The sequence below is a fragment of the Oscarella lobularis genome, chromosome 15, assembly GCF_947507565.1.
Source record: "Oscarella lobularis chromosome 15, ooOscLobu1.1, whole genome shotgun sequence".
NCBI lineage: Eukaryota > Metazoa > Porifera > Homoscleromorpha > Homosclerophorida > Oscarellidae > Oscarella > Oscarella lobularis.
Window position 1 is genome coordinate 1,255,609 of NC_089189.1, and position 17,571 is coordinate 1,273,179.

At 46.8% G+C, this 17,571-nt stretch overlaps 3 protein-coding genes and 2 long non-coding RNA genes across 13 annotated transcripts; 3 read left to right on the forward strand and 2 right to left on the reverse strand.

Moving 5' to 3' along the window:
* The first annotated feature begins 1,001 nt into the window (after nt 1-1,001).
* LOC136195931 (uncharacterized) lies at nt 1,002-5,960 on the forward strand. The gene has a single exon (XM_065985413.1). The coding sequence runs from the start codon at nt 2,287-2,289 to the stop codon at nt 5,785-5,787; it is 3,501 nt and encodes a 1,166-aa protein (XP_065841485.1). The 5' UTR covers nt 1,002-2,286; the 3' UTR covers nt 5,788-5,960.
* Nucleotides 5,961-9,220: 3,260 nt separating this feature from the next.
* LOC136195932 (uncharacterized) lies at nt 9,221-13,324 on the forward strand. The gene is made up of 2 exons (XM_065985414.1): nt 9,221-12,660; nt 12,758-13,324. Exon 1 carries the CDS (start codon nt 9,231-9,233, stop codon nt 12,399-12,401), a length of 3,171 nt encoding a protein of 1,056 aa, XP_065841486.1. The 5' UTR covers nt 9,221-9,230; the 3' UTR covers nt 12,402-12,660; nt 12,758-13,324.
* On the reverse strand, nt 12,730-13,733 carry LOC136195947 (uncharacterized). 2 transcript variants are annotated; one of them, XR_010672029.1, is made up of 4 exons: nt 13,658-13,733; nt 13,355-13,457; nt 13,230-13,300; nt 12,730-13,177 (listed from the first exon to the last, which is right to left on the reverse strand). It is a non-coding gene; the product is annotated as an uncharacterized lncRNA (long non-coding RNA). The 2 variants fall into 2 exon arrangements; XR_010672030.1 differs by lacking the exon at nt 13,658-13,733 and adding an exon at nt 13,507-13,644.
* An 84-nt stretch (nt 13,734-13,817) lies between these two features.
* On the reverse strand, nt 13,818-15,107 carry LOC136195946 (uncharacterized). Its single transcript, XR_010672028.1, has 5 exons — nt 14,916-15,107; nt 14,802-14,858; nt 14,596-14,701; nt 14,405-14,549; nt 13,818-14,350 (listed from the first exon to the last, which is right to left on the reverse strand). It is a non-coding gene; the product is annotated as an uncharacterized lncRNA (long non-coding RNA).
* A 30-nt stretch (nt 15,108-15,137) lies between these two features.
* Nucleotides 15,138-17,478, forward strand: LOC136195939 (uncharacterized). Of its 8 annotated transcripts, XM_065985424.1 has the most exons (9): nt 15,138-15,199; nt 15,273-15,350; nt 15,421-15,479; nt 15,525-15,654; nt 15,898-15,975; nt 16,023-16,403; nt 16,466-16,520; nt 16,580-17,022; nt 17,083-17,478. In XM_065985424.1, exons 6-9 carry the CDS (start codon nt 16,170-16,172, stop codon nt 17,257-17,259), a joined length of 909 nt encoding a protein of 302 aa, XP_065841496.1. In that variant the 5' UTR covers nt 15,138-15,199; nt 15,273-15,350; nt 15,421-15,479; nt 15,525-15,654; nt 15,898-15,975; nt 16,023-16,169; the 3' UTR covers nt 17,260-17,478. The 8 variants fall into 8 exon arrangements, with proteins under 8 accessions (XP_065841496.1, XP_065841494.1, XP_065841497.1 ...); XM_065985422.1 differs by having other exon boundaries at nt 15,525-15,975; XM_065985425.1 differs by lacking the exon at nt 15,898-15,975.
* The last annotated feature ends 93 nt before the right edge of the window (nt 17,479-17,571 follow it).

Here is a 17,571-nt window from a genome sequence, read left to right on the forward strand (position 1 = left end):
ATGGGCTATCTGCTGCTCAAAGGGGGCTCTTACGGGTTCCCCAAATTTCTTGCAAATCACGTCGTATTTTCGTATCTCAACGGCAAACAAGGTTATCCCAATTTTTCACTGGAGCAGCCAAAGGCAACTGACGGGGACTGGCACTATTTTGCCATGACGTACGACGGAAAAACCCTTCGATATTACCTTGACGGCGAATTGTAGAAAGAGTTGGCTAGAGTCGGTACCATTCAAACTACGGCCAATCGCATTATCATCGGACACTCCGAAGGATGGCACAATAATGGCAAAACGAATTTCGCTGGAAAATTCTCGGCTCTGCGCGTGTCGAATCGCGCTCGCTCTCACGACGAGATTCGCCACTCTGCCAATGTCGGAAAAGCTCTCCTTCACGGATGCAAATGGTAGATCTAAGGCAACGAGAAGTGGGCGTGGACTCGTATGAGCATACTTTGTCCGTGATTTGTGTCGTGTAGTCGCGTTTTTCTGTTGTTGTCTAGTCTGTCTCTGAAGAATAAGAAAGCAAACACCTGTCTACGAACTACCGAATCATTTTTCACTGTAGGCAGAAAAACTAATGTCATGGTAATCAGAGGCTCGAACTGATTTGCTATCTCAAAGCGAAAATCGACAAAACGACCACGCATGCGCCCGACTACTACGACGCTTTCTACGCGCTCTCGAACGACGACGGAACGACCCACTTCTCTATCGTCGACTCGCACGGCAACGCCGTCGCCTTGACGACGACAATCGAGAATCATTTCGGAAGTCGAATCTCTTCGGAATCGCTCGGCTTTCTCTACAATTTGACCGTCGTCAATTTCTCGCGTCCGGACAAGTACGATCCCGTATACGATCTCGCGCCAAATCCGATTAACTACGTACACCCGACGTCAAGGCTCGTTTTTATCGATCGAAAAGGCGACGTCGTCGCCGTCGTCGGCGCGTCGGGCTCGTCAAATATTTCGCGTTTCGCTATTCGCTCGCGGACGCCGAACCGCGCTTTCATCATCAACTCGTTCCTAACTACGTTTGCCAGTGCGTTCAAGAGGATTTTCCCGACGAGTGGAGGCGCGATTTCGAGAGGCGCGGGCACGTCGTCGAGTGCGCGCCGCGTCGCTTGGCCGCCGTTCAGGCGATTGTGAACGGGAAATTCGTCGCCGTGTGCGATTGTAGGAAGAAAGGCGTACCGGACGGGTTTTAGAAAGGAGATAGATGCGCGGCACGTGACTTTGATAGAACGGTTGCATCATAGATATTAGGTTTCATCAGGTTGCATGTTCGTTTGTGTCGGAAGTCGGAAACTGCGCGCGCGAGAGTACGTGGGTCCTAACGAGGGGCCCCAGAACGAAGCGACTGCTTACGCTATCCAGCGATCGAATACAGAAGATGGTCAGGTCACGACAACGTCTGAAAACATCCGGAAAAGGAATTCGGTACCGTAGAAAGCGAGATGAGAGACGCGTTCGACTCTTTTCTGGAGGCCTAGCCGGAGGCAAAACTCTACTCTCTCAATTCACCTGTTCGACTTTGAATCCTCTCACACCGATCGAGAAGGAGAGTGTCACGTAACGTATTTGATGACGCACGAGGGGCGTGGCGTAAACATAAGCACGCGACGGCTACAGGGGGCCCCATTCGCGCCTTCGCTGCACGAGCTTCGCTTCCTAATAAACACTTCCTAAAATGACATACCGTCCAATCTCACGGCAGAATCTCGCCGGGAGGGGGGGTATTGCCCTCTTTTGGTCTTAATTTAATACAGTAGACACTTCCTAACTTGACCACATCCATCCAATCTCGCGGATAAGTATAGAGAAGTCAATATATCCTCAACGGCAGACGATCCTTATGGCATTCGGAAGTCCCGCTGTTCGATGACAGAAAGCAGAGATAGTAGATCGACTCGACCCATACGCTAGCAGTCACCCAAATTAAGCGCGAGTCCCTCACTCGAACTCGAACCTTATAACCGCGGCGCGGTGCATGCGTGTCAAGACGAAATGACCACCAGATCGGACCCGGACCATGACTGGCTCTGCATGGGGGATTGATTTTGTGACATGCAGGAAGTCGGCGAACAAATATTTTTCCCCTCAGCCAGATGTCCTTCATGACTATTTCGGGTAGGATAGGATACTAAGCCTTTCCGCAGCACCGACAATTGAGGTTTCTGGTAACAGGGATCGATGCGTGCAGGCCCTCCCAAGGGAGATAAAAGCCAGATGCAGGCAGCGTCTATCTCAAATACGCCCAGCGGTCAATGCCCTTCCGAGTAGACCAATGCATTCTCTCGTTTATCCGTTAGTGCTCTGGTCGGCCGTTTTCTGTGGCATTCGTGGAGAAACGACAAACAGCGATCAGTGGCAAACGACGTTTGGAAAATTCTCACCCTGGAACCTAAATCAGCCTCAGGCAAAATTTCTTTACACCAATCTATACGACAACACCCTACCTCGACACACGTCGACTTACAAACGAAACGCGACGTCGTCGCAAGCCAAAACTCGCCTTCTGTTCGTCGACTTGCATGGCGTTTCGTGGAGTTACTGCCCAAGGACAGCTTCGTGGACAAGGCTTCCCGGAGACGAACGTTCGTTGAAACACTTCGACCAATTGTACGGAAACTCGTTTACCAGTCTTTGCGAAACTCGAATTATTGCTTTTGCTGGAACTCGCGTTAGGGAGTGGGGTGGATCCTACGAAGCGTGGTTGTTCAACGGCCCCAACGAAGAGTGGACTCATCTAACGTTCACGACAGAAGTTCCTCCGGCTCGCCTTGGTCACAAGGCGTTCGCTCACAGCGGAAACGATAGCACGTGCCAGTGCAAAGAGTCACTATTTATCTATGGTGGCACATCGCCTGAAACACGCGACCTTCTACAGGATTTCTGGAAGCTACAGTGCGTAGACGATAGAAATGAGCAAAACATGAAATATCGCTGGGTCAAAATAAACACCAATTTGGGGCCACTAGTTCGGTATCCATCAAACCATCTACTTCCATTCTCAGTGAACAATACGCACATTTATTGGCTAACACTGAGCAACCAAAGCGTGTGGATTTTTGACGTAATCACAAAAGCTTGGTCTTCTGCAGATATTGAATTTTCTTGTCCATCCTACAAAGCAATTTTACAGTTCGAAAAATTAGAGACAGGCCCAGAGTCAGAGGAAACAGTTTACTTGAAAGAAAATAAGCTTCTTCTGTTCAAAATAAGCAGCACGGGGCTAGGATTGTTTGACGTAAATCAAAATCAATTTCAATGCATCAGCTTATTTGAGTCTTCAGACTTCAATAGCATCTACATGTATCTTACGGTAATAAAAAATAAATTACTATTTCTAAAGTTTCAAGATAGCATTATAAGAGCATTGGAAATTAATTTGAAAGATTTCCTTCAGGTGTTTAAGAAAACCAATGAATCACAGTCAAGACATGAAATCAGAAGCACTGCATTCGTAGACAGGAGTCCTCTACTAATGTGGAACGCCAGGTTGGTCAGTATCAGCGACAATCTTTGGTATCTAATGCAAGAAAATCAAAAAAAGTTAGAAATGTGGCGATTTGAACTAGATTCGCTAATGTGGACGTTGTACGATCCCGATCAGATGCCAGGAATAAATCAGGGAATGATTGACATTACCGAAAACCCCATTTGCCGCATCCCTATATATAGTATCATCGGCCCCCCTAAAAAATGTTATCGCGCGGCATCGTTCGAAGCAGCGTATTCAGTGACAAAAACTAAAGACGTGGCTTTCTTCGGCAGTAGTCACGGATTTCATGAAAAGGGCCGTGACGATCTTTGGATCTATAGAGTGAAACGAAGACAATGGACAAGAGTTGTCCCTGACGGATTCGCTCCACAAAAACTATCTTCGTACGCAACGATGGCTTCGATGAGCAACGGATCGCTGCTCCTATTCGGTGGCATAGACGGAAGAAACAGCTCCCTGTGGATGGCAACGATCAATTATGAACGAAAGAATGCAACTTGGAAAAGACTTTGCTGCGACGGTAGCAAGCAGATGCCACAGCCGACGAATCGACTGCAACAATGGTCGAGCGCATTCTGGAATAACTCCTTGTTTGTGTACTTTGGTCATAAGATAAACGAGTGGAACCTCTTAAGAATGGGTGACACGTTGTACCAGTTATTTGCCCCTACGGATTTGTCTTGCAATTGGAATATGTATCATACCAATATTGGCAGCGGCAATCTAACGTGGCAGATAAAGGAAATGCCGCCGAGAAATACATGCGGGTGGTCGAGTCAGGCGTACGGCCGCTTTGCTTTTACAGAAGACAATTATTACTATCTTGTGGCAGACCTAAGCAAAGCAACATGGAAAGATAAAATCGTGAGGCCGCTCCCGGAACGTTTGCGTAATCTAATAGTCGCCAGCGACAACAAACTATTTACAGTCGGAACAACGACGCTACAAAGTGGAAACAGATCTGCAATTATAAGCATAAGAAGCATCGAACTTGAAAAGTGCAAACCAGGAATGTATAGTCCTCAATATAGTTTCTATGAGTGTCGCTCCTGTCCAAAGGGACAGTATAGCGATAAATACGGAGCGGTCAACTGCACCTATTGTCCAAATGGTTTTGTAACCACGTCAACGGGCTCAATATCAATAAAAAATTGCACGTGTGCCCCCAAGTCTTGCGTTCACGGAACATGCATCGTTCAAACCGACTACACGACAATCTGCGTTTGCAACGCCGGATTCACGGGCAAAGGGTGCGAAACACCGACTATGTATCTCATCGGCATTGGAACAGTAGTCGGACTTCTACTCGTCTTCATGTTCTACTACTGCCTGAAGCGTGTGAAAAGGCATAAGAAAGTGGCCCAGTACACGAGAATCGAATTGGAGATGGCCGAGCAAACAGTAGAACAGTTGTCAAGCATTTGGTCGGTCAACTCTGACGAAGTCAAGTTCGAGCGTGTGATTGGACAAGGAGCGTTTGGTGACGTGTGGACCGCTCAATATCGCGATCAAACCGTTGCCGTAAAAATTCTCAAAATAAAAGCGGAAGACTGCACCGACGAACAACTAGAAGAATTCAAAGACGAAAGCGATTTGCTTCGGTCGATTTTTCACGCAAACATCGTTCGCTTCATCGGCACCGGAAAGACGGATGAAAATAAGCCGTTTATCGTTTTGGAATACATGGAGAGGGGATCAGTGCGAAACGAGTTGGACAGCAAATACGCCCATCAGCAAATGGAAGTCTCTCTTAAAGTGAGATACGCCCTGGATGCGGCAAAGGGAATGCGTCATCTTCACAAAATCAATCGCATGCATCGCGATCTCAAGTGCGACAACCTTCTCATCAACGACAAAGGAACGGTCAAAGTCGCCGATTTGGGTTGCACGAAAATTGCACCGAAGATCAGCGACGATGACGATAGCGAGGCTCGTGGATCGCGCGCCGTGGGCACAGCACTGTTTAGAGCTCCCGAAATAATTCGCGGCGAAGCGTACAACATCGCCGTCGACGTTTACAGCTACGGGATAACATTGTGGGAAATCATGACGGCGAAGTACCCCTATGTCGAAAAATTTGAGCAAAAGCTAACGGTGACCGACATTTTGGATCTAGTGGTCAACACTGGCGTGCGACCTGAAATTCCCGTTCATTGCACGGAGGATTTGACAAAACTCGCCATATCATGCTGGAATGAGAATCCGCTTGAACGACCAACTTTCGAAAAGATCGTTCCGACGCTGGAAGGAATCTGGCTGTCACAAGTCAAAAACGACAAATAACAAAACCAAGTACGATTCCTATAGAACTGCGAGACAAATATAGCTGAAACTTGGTAGTGAGTTACATCTGTCTGTTCTGTCCGTATGTCAAATATCTTTTCGGTGCTGTTCCATTGCACTGATTTGACGGTAAAAACGATTTGCTATTGTGTTATGTCATCTGTTCGTTTAGTCCGTACGTCAGTCAATAGTCGGTTTGTCTATTTAAATATAAATAGACTTGAAATGCATTCAACTTTACGTTAATAGATTACCTGTTGCATTGAGAAAAGGTCCAAAGCCCGCGGCGCGGCCACTAGCTAAAGTCCAAGGCTAAGGAGCTAAACCTACTAATCTCCAGACCGTTCTACTAACTAGCAGCCGCCGACTAAACCCTAACGCGAGACAAGGACCCGTGCTACTACCGTAGTCATGCATCGAGCACACGGATACGTTCTCAACTACCTGCTCTAGGCCAGATATTGTTCCTTGTACACTCTCAGCATCATACATCGTACATAACGTAGGAGTGTTATGCATGCTATCCACTAAGCCCTCGCACCCGCCCCTAAATTACACTGTCAGAAATAAATCCCTTGTAGTGTTTAGATTCGGTCGGAAATCGGTCTACGCCCAAAACGCGGCCAGTGGCACAGCATTCAATCAATCTCTCTATGTACGATGCAGAGAGGCCCACCCACCTGTATGTACGCCTACACCAATGGGAGCCCCAAAGGAAGGAGACAAACCTTGTAATCCATCGTTTCTTCATTTAGTGACGAGTCAAACACATCCAGTCAAAACACAGCCATACGCATTTTGAAGTACTGTAGTACGAGTGAGTGACGCAAACGCAGAGGAGTAACTAAGCGCGTCGCCGTGTGAATGGGTTTGAGGGCCCCCGAATAAAACCACGGTAGTCGCCGCGAGAAAAAGTCGTTTTGAATGGCGTAAGAGTAAGCGCAGAAGCGATCGACGCGGGATTGCTTACCAGGGAGCGGATGCGCGAATGTATGTGTCGATCAAACCGACCGCGCCCCCTCGAAAAAAAGCGTCGGTACCTTCCGATGACGCTTGGCTATCTTCTGAGTCTGAGAAGCGGGGCGTCGACTCGTCAGAGAAGTACAAACGTCTCATTTTTGTCGCACGTCGGGGGCTGACTCAGGTTCCTCAAAAGAGGCTCCTTTCGCTCGCTGCACCTCCTCAGTAGCAGAATGACCATCGATATGCCTAAGAAGATTACCGAGTAACAAAAAAGCCTTCGGTTCTACACGCAGAGGGCATGAATTCGACTAACCAGGAGGTAAAAGTCCTTATTGACTTGCCGAGTCCAAACTCGGATGATGCCTAGTCCAGCGGACCGGTTACACGCGCCTTTGCAGCACAGATTTTGCCCACACGGCACACGCCGCGTACGCCATGGACACAAACGGATGTGGAATCTAGGCCTTCTGCTCAGACGATCAGTCTCACGGAGGAACGGGAGGCTGCTAACTGTTCTAAAAGAGAAGCAGGACTAAAACAGGTCACCCAAAAACGGTTCAGTTCTCACCCCGAGTCGATGTTCTGTGAAGTCACTGGCGATTCCATCTATAGCCTGATCATAGATGGCCTGATGTAGTATGGCACCCCGATTCGATCGGCCAAATAAAATCATGCCATGGTGCATGATGGCAATCATACTGCAGCTCCGCCCTGCCAGGCCCTCTCTAATTGACAAGGATCTGGGTGTTGAAATATTTACAAGTACAGAAGCGCACGTCAACGCTTTACTAGAACCCCTCTTTCCGAGTAAGGATTTCTTTTGAAGGGATGGCTCCCGGCTGGCTTCCGATGATTAATTAAATTAAAAATTCTAATTATAGAAACGCCCTTCTTTCCGGATCCGGATCCGGTACTTCTGATCGACATGTCGGCCCAAATCGATCAGCCAAAGGCGGGCAGCATCATACGAGATCTGAGCGGAAAGGGAAATCACGCCAAGGTTTTTGGCTCGCCAATATTCAATCGCCACGACCAAAAATGCATGAATTCGATTCAATTCGACGCACACGACAAACTCGTCGTACCGCACTCAGAATCCCTCTGCATAACGAAACAGATCACAATTGAAGCGTGGCTACAGTACTGAGATGGGTTATCTGCTCCTCAAAAAGGGCTCCTACGGCTTTCCTAAATTCCTTGGTGATCACGTATTTTCTTATCTTCACCTTCAACGGTTGGGGTATTATCCCAACTTCGTTCTGAGTCAACCGGAGGCGACCGACAGGGACTGGCACTATACTTCGCCCTCACGTACGACGGAATTAAAAGTCATTCGATATTACCTCGACGGCGAATTATCGAAAGAATTAGGTACAGTCGATTCCATTCGACATACTACCAGTTCCATAAGGATCGGACACTCCGAAGGATGGGTCAGAAAGGAATACAGTAATTTTGCTGAAAAATTTTCGGCTCTACGCGTGTCGAATATCGCGCTCGCTCTCGCGACGAGATTCTCGGAAAAGCTCTCATTCGCGGATGCAACTGCATGCCGTTGTAACCCCTCAGGAAGAGGAAGCAATTAAGAAATGCGTGGCATGGACTCGTGTAACTGCCAGTGAGCATTGTGATTTGTATCGTAGACTAATCGCGTTTGTGCAATGTCTTTGCGTTCTACGGTATAGTCTGTCTCTAAGAAATCCTAATGCAGAAAGACCGTGCATGACGCCTTTGGTTCGGTTCCCCTTGTATAGTGCAGTTCACTAACACTCACCTTTTAGCTCCTTCCTTTACCACAACGTAGCGAAAGTGAAGGTGGTTAAGTAACCGAGGCCGTTTATGTTGTTTGATCGAGAGCGATACTTCCGCAAGCTACTTCAAGTCAAATCAGAGACCCATGTCGCGGCAATCACGCACGATTTGGAAAAAAAGAGCCAGTACCGTCGCGAAGTGCTCTCTATAATGGGAGACCCGGCTTTTATCAACATCCTCTCTCCTTCCTTGTTTACTTGAACTGATGACTCATCGAGTGTTATGCTATACGCCCATCGCTGGCCTCTCAGTCTACCCTCTGCCGGAGTCGCCCCCGGCTGCACCAAAAAGGTGGTCTACATCGACGTCTCAGTCGGAATGGTGTGTACAGTAAGAGTACCGGACGATCATGCAGTCTTGCCGGCGCGGCGGACTCACTATAGCGTGGAAGTTGAGCCGCCCGGTCGGCGCCGCACAAGTTCAAGTTGGCTTCTATTGAGTGCTCTACAGAGTGCATGCATGCTGGAAAAATCGACAGAGGCTCTCTCTGCTAGCGCGAGTCGCGCTCTCTGTCGAATTAAGCGAGCTGAATTCTATACGTAGAACAGTTATAACTCTGGGATCGTCTTGAGTCAATTAAGAGCGGGGCTCCGAAGTCATGAAAATCTAGTCGGTGCATTGCTAATCCGATCTCTTTTCTTTAGAGCGGGAAAATCGCGGAAGCTGGCATGGTCTTTGTGTTGTTGTGTTACGGGTACCATGGCAACTGCGAGAGAATGATGAAAGTAAACGACAAGACCTATCAAAAATTGCCAAGTCAACTTGGTCCAACTTCTTCCCACAATCAAGAAAAATCCCTGATTTCCGATATCTGTTCTGAAAATTCCGGTAACGAATGGTGTTTCGTAAATAAAAACTATTTCTTTCGAACAATATATCCGCCTAATGAACTATCATTCGTCACCTGTTCGTATCAAAGAGCGACGGACGAGCCAGAGAAAGTACTGCTTTACGGAGACAAGTATCCCTTCACGTGGCTCTACACCCCTTGGTCAAACTCGTGGGAAACGCTTCTCCCTCGCTCATCTCCAACGGGGCGAGTTGGACCGGTTCTGGAACGTCGAAGCGAAACGTCTATCATTCTCATTGGTGGTGCAACAAACACAGAGAAGTTTACTGACACGTGGCTTTTTTCGGGTTCCAATGAAAATTGGACAGAAGTCGCCGTTACGTCTCGCAGCGAACCGCCTCCCCCGTTGGACGAATTCGCCGTTTCTACGACGTTCTATCAGAACAAAAGTCGTTGTCAGTGTAAGACCTCGATCTTTGTCTTTGTGAACGACCCGAGCTGGGTTCTGCCTAATTATGAACTTCCATTTTGGGAACTTCGATGCGTCAGCGACATGCATGACGATGTTCCACTTTTTCAGTGGATTAAAGGAAATGCTCAGTTCTCTAAAGTAGCACTACAGAACTTCTTTCTTTCCTGGGCACTGAGCGTGAACGACGGAACAATAAAACTTATTGGCCTGACCGATTTGTCTCCAACAATTTCTGCAATAGTTGCAGCGACACTAAATCTAAACGCTAAAATTGTCGCTGTGGAAAGCCTGACAAAACGTTCATACGTTCCTCCAGAGCTTATCATGGTACTCTCAACTCAAGTTACCGGCTTCCTTTTCGCGAAAGAAAACGCCACACTGTTTGTCGTACAGCGCATTATCTTTGCGTATAACTGGACGTCAAAAACGTGGATATACGGACAATGGTCCAATCCTACGACGAGCAGAGTAGCGGTTCCTACAACTGGTTCAAAATATGTCGTGAAAATGGCTGATCACTTTCTAATGTTCCGCGTGCCACTTTCGGACACAGAAATTCCGTCTACTACTCTAACACACAAATTTACAGCATACTTCGACACTGCGGAAGGAGAAGAACCAATAGTGCGTCTTTACGCAACTCTGCTTCCACCCACGGTAGACGCTCCAATGCAGCTGATTCCAAGAACATTCTCCTACGCTTTGGTTGGAAGTTTTCTCTACATCTACGGAGGCCTTCGAACGTATGCCTCGGGGATGAATTTTGTTTACAGTAAAGCCCTTTTGCCAATTGTCCCTCTGTGGAGTCTAGATCTAAAAGCCGTTCAGTGGCAGCAGTATCGACCTTACAAATCTCCTCCCGTGCTTGCAAATCATTGCGGATCGGTCGCAAATGGCATCTTTCTGCAATTTGGAGGAAACAGTGCAGTGTACGATAACGTGAACATCATATCGATATATGACTACACTGTTGAAGAGCGACTTCGGCTAAGAGAAACGATACAAAGCGGTCTATTGGGATTTGACACTAAAAGTAGACAATGGACCCAATTTATTAGTTTTTCAGATCGACGCCCTAAAGGTAGAATGCGATGTTCCATGACATCAATGGCAAGTGGATCAGTTCTACTGTTCGGCGGCGTATACATTTCATCAGACGGAAGTTTGACGGAATTGAATGACATGTGGCTGTTAACAATCCGGAGGGAGAACAGTGAAGGGTACGTCGCATCGTGGAAGCTCCTTACAACGACTAAATACCCGGGCAAAACGGGCCCCGCTTCTCGATACAACGCAATGATGGAGGTTCTGGAAGGAAGTCCAATTGTTTACGGTGGACGGGCACATAACAGTACGAAGTGCTTCGATAACGTGCTCTGGGTGTACAACTTCGCACGATCGACATGGAAAGGACACGAACTCTTCTACGACAACAGAAGCGGTTTTAGTCGTCCGCGAGGAAACGATTGTCTGACTCTAGGAGCAATCGTTGGCAACAAGGTGGCGATAAGCTACGACTTCAACACGGGGATACAGTCCCCTCATTACGACAAAAGAGTTTACGTATCATCGACTTATGTTTGGGACGTAAAAGAGCGCTTCGTTTTCGAGTTAGAGCCGTTGCCTAGAGACGCGAATCAAGTCAGTATGCTGTCGTACAAAAACAAATTGATATCGCTGGGAATTAGCAACGGAGAGAAGACGACGAGTTCGCAAAAATTCTTCATCTTCTACTTGCCTCATCTCGGCTGCCCAGGTGGACATTATACAGAAAACTTCGCTACGAAATCGTGTAGGAGTTGCGGTATTGGAGCGTATGCACAAAGTGCGTCGAGCGCTTGCAAAAAATGCCCCGTGGGCACGATTACGGCGAACGTAAACGCCGAAAATGTGTCGAGATGCTACTGTAACCCGAACTATTGCGACTACGGAAAGTGCACGTTGACTTATAAAGGAGGAAAGATTAGCGCTCTAGCGGCTCAGTGCACGTGCGATCCCGGTTACACGGGCGGAACATGCCGCTACCCCACGTTCTACCTCGTGGGCTTCGGCATCGTGCTCATGACGACTCTGTTCACTCTAATGGCAGTATGCATTCACAAATATCGCCAGTCGAATTTAGCAAGACAACGCAAACTGCAACAATTACGAAAAACGCTCAATATATCGGAAACGGATTTGGTCATGCTCGAAAGAGTCGATGGAGACTGTAGAGGAGGTTACAGCAAAGTGAGCAAGGCGACGTACAGAGGCATGTCGTACGTCGTGGTCAAAGAGCTCGAAATGGACATCGCGAGTTTGGACGCGTCCGTTCTCTACGAATTCATTCGGGAAATCGAACTCATGACCGTTCTCAATCACAAGAACATCGTCCGATTTTTCGGCGCCGGAACGTTCGAAGCGACGCAAGGACCGTTTCTCGTCGTCGAGCACGCTTACAGAGGATCGCTGAAGAACATACTCTATCGCTCGCCTTATCTCGTAACAAACGAAATGAAACGTTCGTTCTGTTTGGACACGGCCGAAGGAATGAACTATCTCCACACCCAAATCCGCCGCAAATTCATCGCGATCTGAAAAGCGCAAATTTGCTCATCGACAAAAATAACGTCGTCAAGGTAGCGGATTTCGGATGCGCAAGGCTGATGGCTTTCGACGACAACGCCACGAAACCGAGGTCACGCAGTTTCAAGCGACCGGCCGAAGCGACTTCGGGAGAATCGACGATTTTAGTAGAAGACAACCGCGTAACGGTTTGGTACATTGGAACTCTCTACTGGAACGCCCCCGAAATACTTCTGAGGAAATCGTACGGAACGTCAGCTGACGTGTACAGGTAATTAATTACGCATTAATTAAATTAAAAATAATTAATAATGAAATTAATTAATTAATTATAAGTACTTATTGCATGGATATGCCTGTCGTTATAGCTACGGCATAGTGATGTGGGAAATCGTGAGCAGAACGCCTCCCTTCGAAGAGTACGAAGATTTGGCACAGTGTACGAGGGAAGAAGCCAAGCACATAATTGCATTGGAAAATCGACGTCCAACAATACCGGAAGCGACTCCTTCTACGCTAGAAAATTTGATTCGAAAATGCTGGTCTCGCGAACCTCGCGAGAGACCGAAATTTTCAGCGATTGTGAAAGAGTTGAGCCGATTCAACGAGTGGGAATGAAAGAGGGACACTAGCTTGCAGTTCAGAGAGAGGACGACTGCATGGGCATGGAAGTGGAAGGGGAGGGATGCACGTAGTAGTAGTAGTAGTAGTACTTACTTCAATGCTGCGCTGTAGACTGTAGCAACCTTGGGGTGCATGCCGCGAAAAATGCGACTAGGAGTAGACGTCTGTGAATCTTTTCCGTTACATTGTACTCACTTTGGCTCGCTATGTACGTACCTTTATTTCTTTCAAGTCCGCTCTTAGTTAGGTATTAGTAAGAAGAGGTAATATCCCTCCTTTCAACGGCTCTAATAACACATATGTATAATGAATCTTTTGTCATCGAAGTAAATGCATCGCACTGTAGCTGTAGCCTCGATTCGAACGAATTCTCCGAGGGGTCCCCCTCCGAGTTCCCTTTTTCTCATTGTCTTTTAGGCACGTCTTTTGCTCTGCAATCGCAGTCTACAAAGAGTGGATAAAAACGCTGTGGACGAGGGGGGCCCCTCCCTACGAAATGGTGCACTGTCTCATGCAGGCGGTCTCGCTCTCTCTTTTAATTAAAGTCACGCAAACGATGCGCAACCGTGACGCGTGCGAGATCGTCGCGAAGCAATCTTCCACGCCAACACATCGCCGTTTTTTCTCCTAAACGTAAAGTGTACCCAGATAAGAGCGAGGAGTAGTTTAAAATCCCCATTCTGATAAGCGGAGTCGGAAAAAGAACGCAGAAAAGACGAGAAGACGAGTCGAACGACGCGACACGCGGACACGACTAAAATGCGCATGCCTGCGTATGACATCACAAAGCGGCATGAGGGACCATATCTGTTCATTTATCAAAAAAAGAAACGGCGAAAGGAGCCGCTAAAACTTTAAAAGCAAAAACTCGCAGGACAAAAAAGTTTCAGTTCAGACAATTGGCTCGTCATCATGTGACCATCCCATCGGCTGCCCGAAGAGAGAACGACATCCCGTCAAAAAATCAATCGAACCGAGATTAGCCTGAGTCTCGGCTCAACAATCAACGACGGATTCTATTCCGAAGCAAGCCAAAGCTTCGACCTCAGCCGAGGCTTCGACCAACGACGAGACCTCAACGTCTCACAACTCCTCTCGGTCAAACGCCGCGGCGCGGAGAGAAAAAAATTGTTCAAGAGAACGTACCGAGATACAGTTAAAATAGCCAAAAGAGAATACGAAATGGCTCAACTCAAAGCTGGCATCACGCCCCAAAGAAGACTGTCACCAAAGCATATAAGCAGCAATCGAGAAGCAGATGAAGAAGAAAAAATCTGCAATCTGCAAAGACCAGTCGTAAGCCGAACGAAATCCCAGCTCCAAGGCGTACGTATGATCTATGAAAGAGATATAAAGTTAGCAGACTGGTACACTTATAGAATCCGGAGTACCGCTTGTGAAACAAGAAAGAAGCATTTTGAAATCCAATAAATAACCGTTGAAATGAGGAGAGAAAGAGAGAAAAGAAAAATCAAGGTACAGCAGAATCATAATAAAAGTCACAGCGAGGAAGGAAATTGCGTATGAAAAAGACACCTAACATAATACAAGTAATAGTTATTAGTCTCAGGGAGCTGCTCACCTTGCGCAGACAAACGACTTCGGACTGAGCATAGATCTTCGTCTCCACTGGTCTTTACGAAAAATAGTTGCCACAGAGACATCAAAATGGAAAATGTATTGATAAGCTAGAGAAGCAATCAATGAGAAGTGATAAACCAATTAGAATTGACCCAGCCCCGCCCCCCAGGGCACGGGATAAATTTGTATATAGAGGCGAGGTCATACCAAGTGGGCGTGGTCTTTTCTTCTCAACGGTGAAGAGCCAGAAATAACAGACATAGACTATATAGAAGCGGCAAGATGATTCTAGGATGCGCCATTGAAGATAATCTAACTGACTGCATTCATGGGTTCAGTGAAAAGCCGAGCGACGAGTAAACGTGTTCATGAATGAATTGAAGAAGCGAGTCGCGGATCGGGCAGCAGTCGTGTTCTTCGCCAGGAACGAGCGAGATGCCAATCGGAAACCGTACTGATGGTCCAAACGTCGACGAAACAGAGGTAGAAACTGGTTTAAAACGAAAGCGAAAATCACAACTGTATTCGGGACCTTGAATGTCCCGGGCGTTTACTTTCACTGCGGTGTGCACGAAGTTTCCTTCGTTTCTGAGCCGACTGCTGGCGTAAGAAGGAGTCTGCGTTCTTTAAAAAGAGCTAGCCTTTTGTTCTTGTTCTAAACGATGCGAATTTTTCTAGCCTACGAAGCCTTGGAGATGGACTAAAATTTTGGTTCACTTTGCGGAAGCGCCATCGACTCTTTGAGAGACAAAAACGGTATGCAGGTACATAGCTTGCCCAATTGATGTTGCTTGTTGAAACTAATATTATTTATTTCTGATTACAGTATATATGAACCATAAGATCCTCTTGTGTCATGAAGCACGTGCAATGGCAAGCTTCACTGTACGTTAGAAATAAATATCAATAATTTTTAAAAATCTGGCTTAGCAATGAGCTGACCAATGGGCATCCTGTGGGTTCGGAGATTGCTATTTTTTTCTTGACATATCGGCACATCATGAGAGTAGTTTGCCGCTACAGTAGAGCTAAACCAAAGAGAGATTCACAAAACAGGCACGTACGTTTACAGAGAAGAAAGATAAATATCTGAATATGTAAAGCTACCAGTTCGAATTTAAGCCATTACTGTAAATATCAACGTAAATATTGACATTTTGAAAACGTCATGTATGGGAAGCGACTTGGGGAGGGGGCTTTACAAGGCGTCTAGCTTTAGACGATGTGCAGTAGAAACACGTACATCAGGCAAAAATTCATTTAGAATCTATTACCGGTACATTGTTTGCGTTCCTTTTCATAGAGGAGGTCAGATCATGTACGACGGTACGTACATGCCAGAGCCTAACTCGGGTACATGCGCGCTTATGACGTCATCAATGTACGTTGACAAACGCATAGCTTATCCCAAATTTTATTCCTTTTCAGAAAGAAAATGGACTAAACAACCTCGGCCGGAGTTGGCGTACGTGACGTCACAAATGCCGAAGATTAACATCATCACAGCGCATGACGAAACATTATGACGAAATAATTCATTGTGATACACATCATTGTCGCTAAGAGACAGCACTCATGGCTTTTCTCTCCTGCTTCGTGAACGCCTTTACGCAACTTTTCGCCTGCGGTACGCATCGACGCGGCAGAGCCGACGAAACGAACGCCGACGCTCCGTACGAAGCGACGCCGAAACGAGAACCGATCGTCGACGAATCGCCAGCGCCGCTCGCTTCAGAGAACTCGGACGAAACGGAGCCCGATCCGGTGTCGATAAAACAACCGCGCGACGAGAACATTTCTTCGGCCGAGGTAATAACGAATTATAGAGACGAACACACACACACATATTACGTCAGTTTGATTTCTCTAAGGAAATTAAATTGAATGTAGTAGACAGCGAGACGTCGCCGGAATCCGTTAGAGATTGTATGTGTACAAATAATGAATCCTACTCATCCCCTATATTAGTTCTACGTATTCTACAGCCCTGGGAATTCTCGCCAATCATCCTTTCGGTTGCCCTGATCCGGAGCCAATCCCGCGGCCTCTCCCGCCGATAAATCGAGTCGAGACTCGTCTCAGTCTCGGCTCGACGTCGACCGCGGAATCGATTCCGCAATTGGTCGAAGAGACGTCATCGACGACGTCTCGCGGCGGCGACTCCGCGGCCGACGTTGGCCGCGGAGGAAAAAGTCAGCTCGAGAAGCTGAAAGAAAAATATCGACGTAAAGTCGATAAGGCGAAGCGAGAGTGGGAATTGGCGCAATTCAAGGCCGACCAAGCGCTTCAAAAGATGAAGGCCGTCGCTGCCAAAGCCGAGGCAGCTCTGGATAAGATGCAGAAGAAGAAGAAAGCGGCTAAGGCGTCGAAGAAGAAGAAATCGCCGAAGAGACATCGCGGCGAGGACTCTGGAAAGCCGCCTGTTCTGGTAAACAGATATATAGTCGTTAATTAATTAAGTAGACTCATGTGAGCTTTACATTTTCAGACCGACTCCGGGCTCTGCGTTGCTCCATCTGCGTCCGGAGTTGAAGTCGAGGCAAATCTATCTAATCCCCTGGGCCGTCTGCCTCAAATTCCAAGAGAATGGGGAGTTTTTCACCTTCGCCGCGGTCAGCGATCAGACGCCAACGTTGAAGAGTTGGAAATAACCGATATAGAATAGAATAGATGTAGAATAGATATAGATAGATATAAAATAGAATAGAATAGAATAGATAGATAGATATAGAATAGATATAGATATAGATTAGATGTAGAATAGATATAGCATAGAATAGAATAGAATAGAATAGAATACAATAGATATAGAATAGATACCGTGTACTGTAATAAGAAGTAGTATTGTGTGTTGTCAGTGTTCTGCTTTTATGTAAATTTAATTATACAGTATTCGCTCGCTTTATTTCTCTACTAAAAAATTGAACTAAAGTCTATTGCCGAGCGTTTTTGGTTTATTAGTATCACGAGAAACAAA

Excerpts from the sequence above, each read along its gene's own strand:
- LOC136195931 (XM_065985413.1), top strand. The coding sequence starts at position 2,287 with ATGCATTCTCTCGTTTATCCGTTAGTGCTCTGGTCGGCCGTTTTCTGT.
- LOC136195932 (XM_065985414.1), top strand. The coding sequence starts at position 9,231 with ATGGTCTTTGTGTTGTTGTGTTACGGGTACCATGGCAACTGCGAGAGA.
- LOC136195939 (XM_065985422.1), top strand. The coding sequence starts at position 16,170 with ATGGCTTTTCTCTCCTGCTTCGTGAACGCCTTTACGCAACTTTTCGCC. Across the intron at positions 16,521-16,579 it reads GCCGGAATCCGTTAGAGATT|CCCTGGGAATTCTCGCCAAT; the intron begins GTATGTGTACAA and ends CGTATTCTACAG. Across the intron at positions 17,023-17,082 it reads CTGGAAAGCCGCCTGTTCTG|ACCGACTCCGGGCTCTGCGT; the intron begins GTAAACAGATAT and ends TTACATTTTCAG.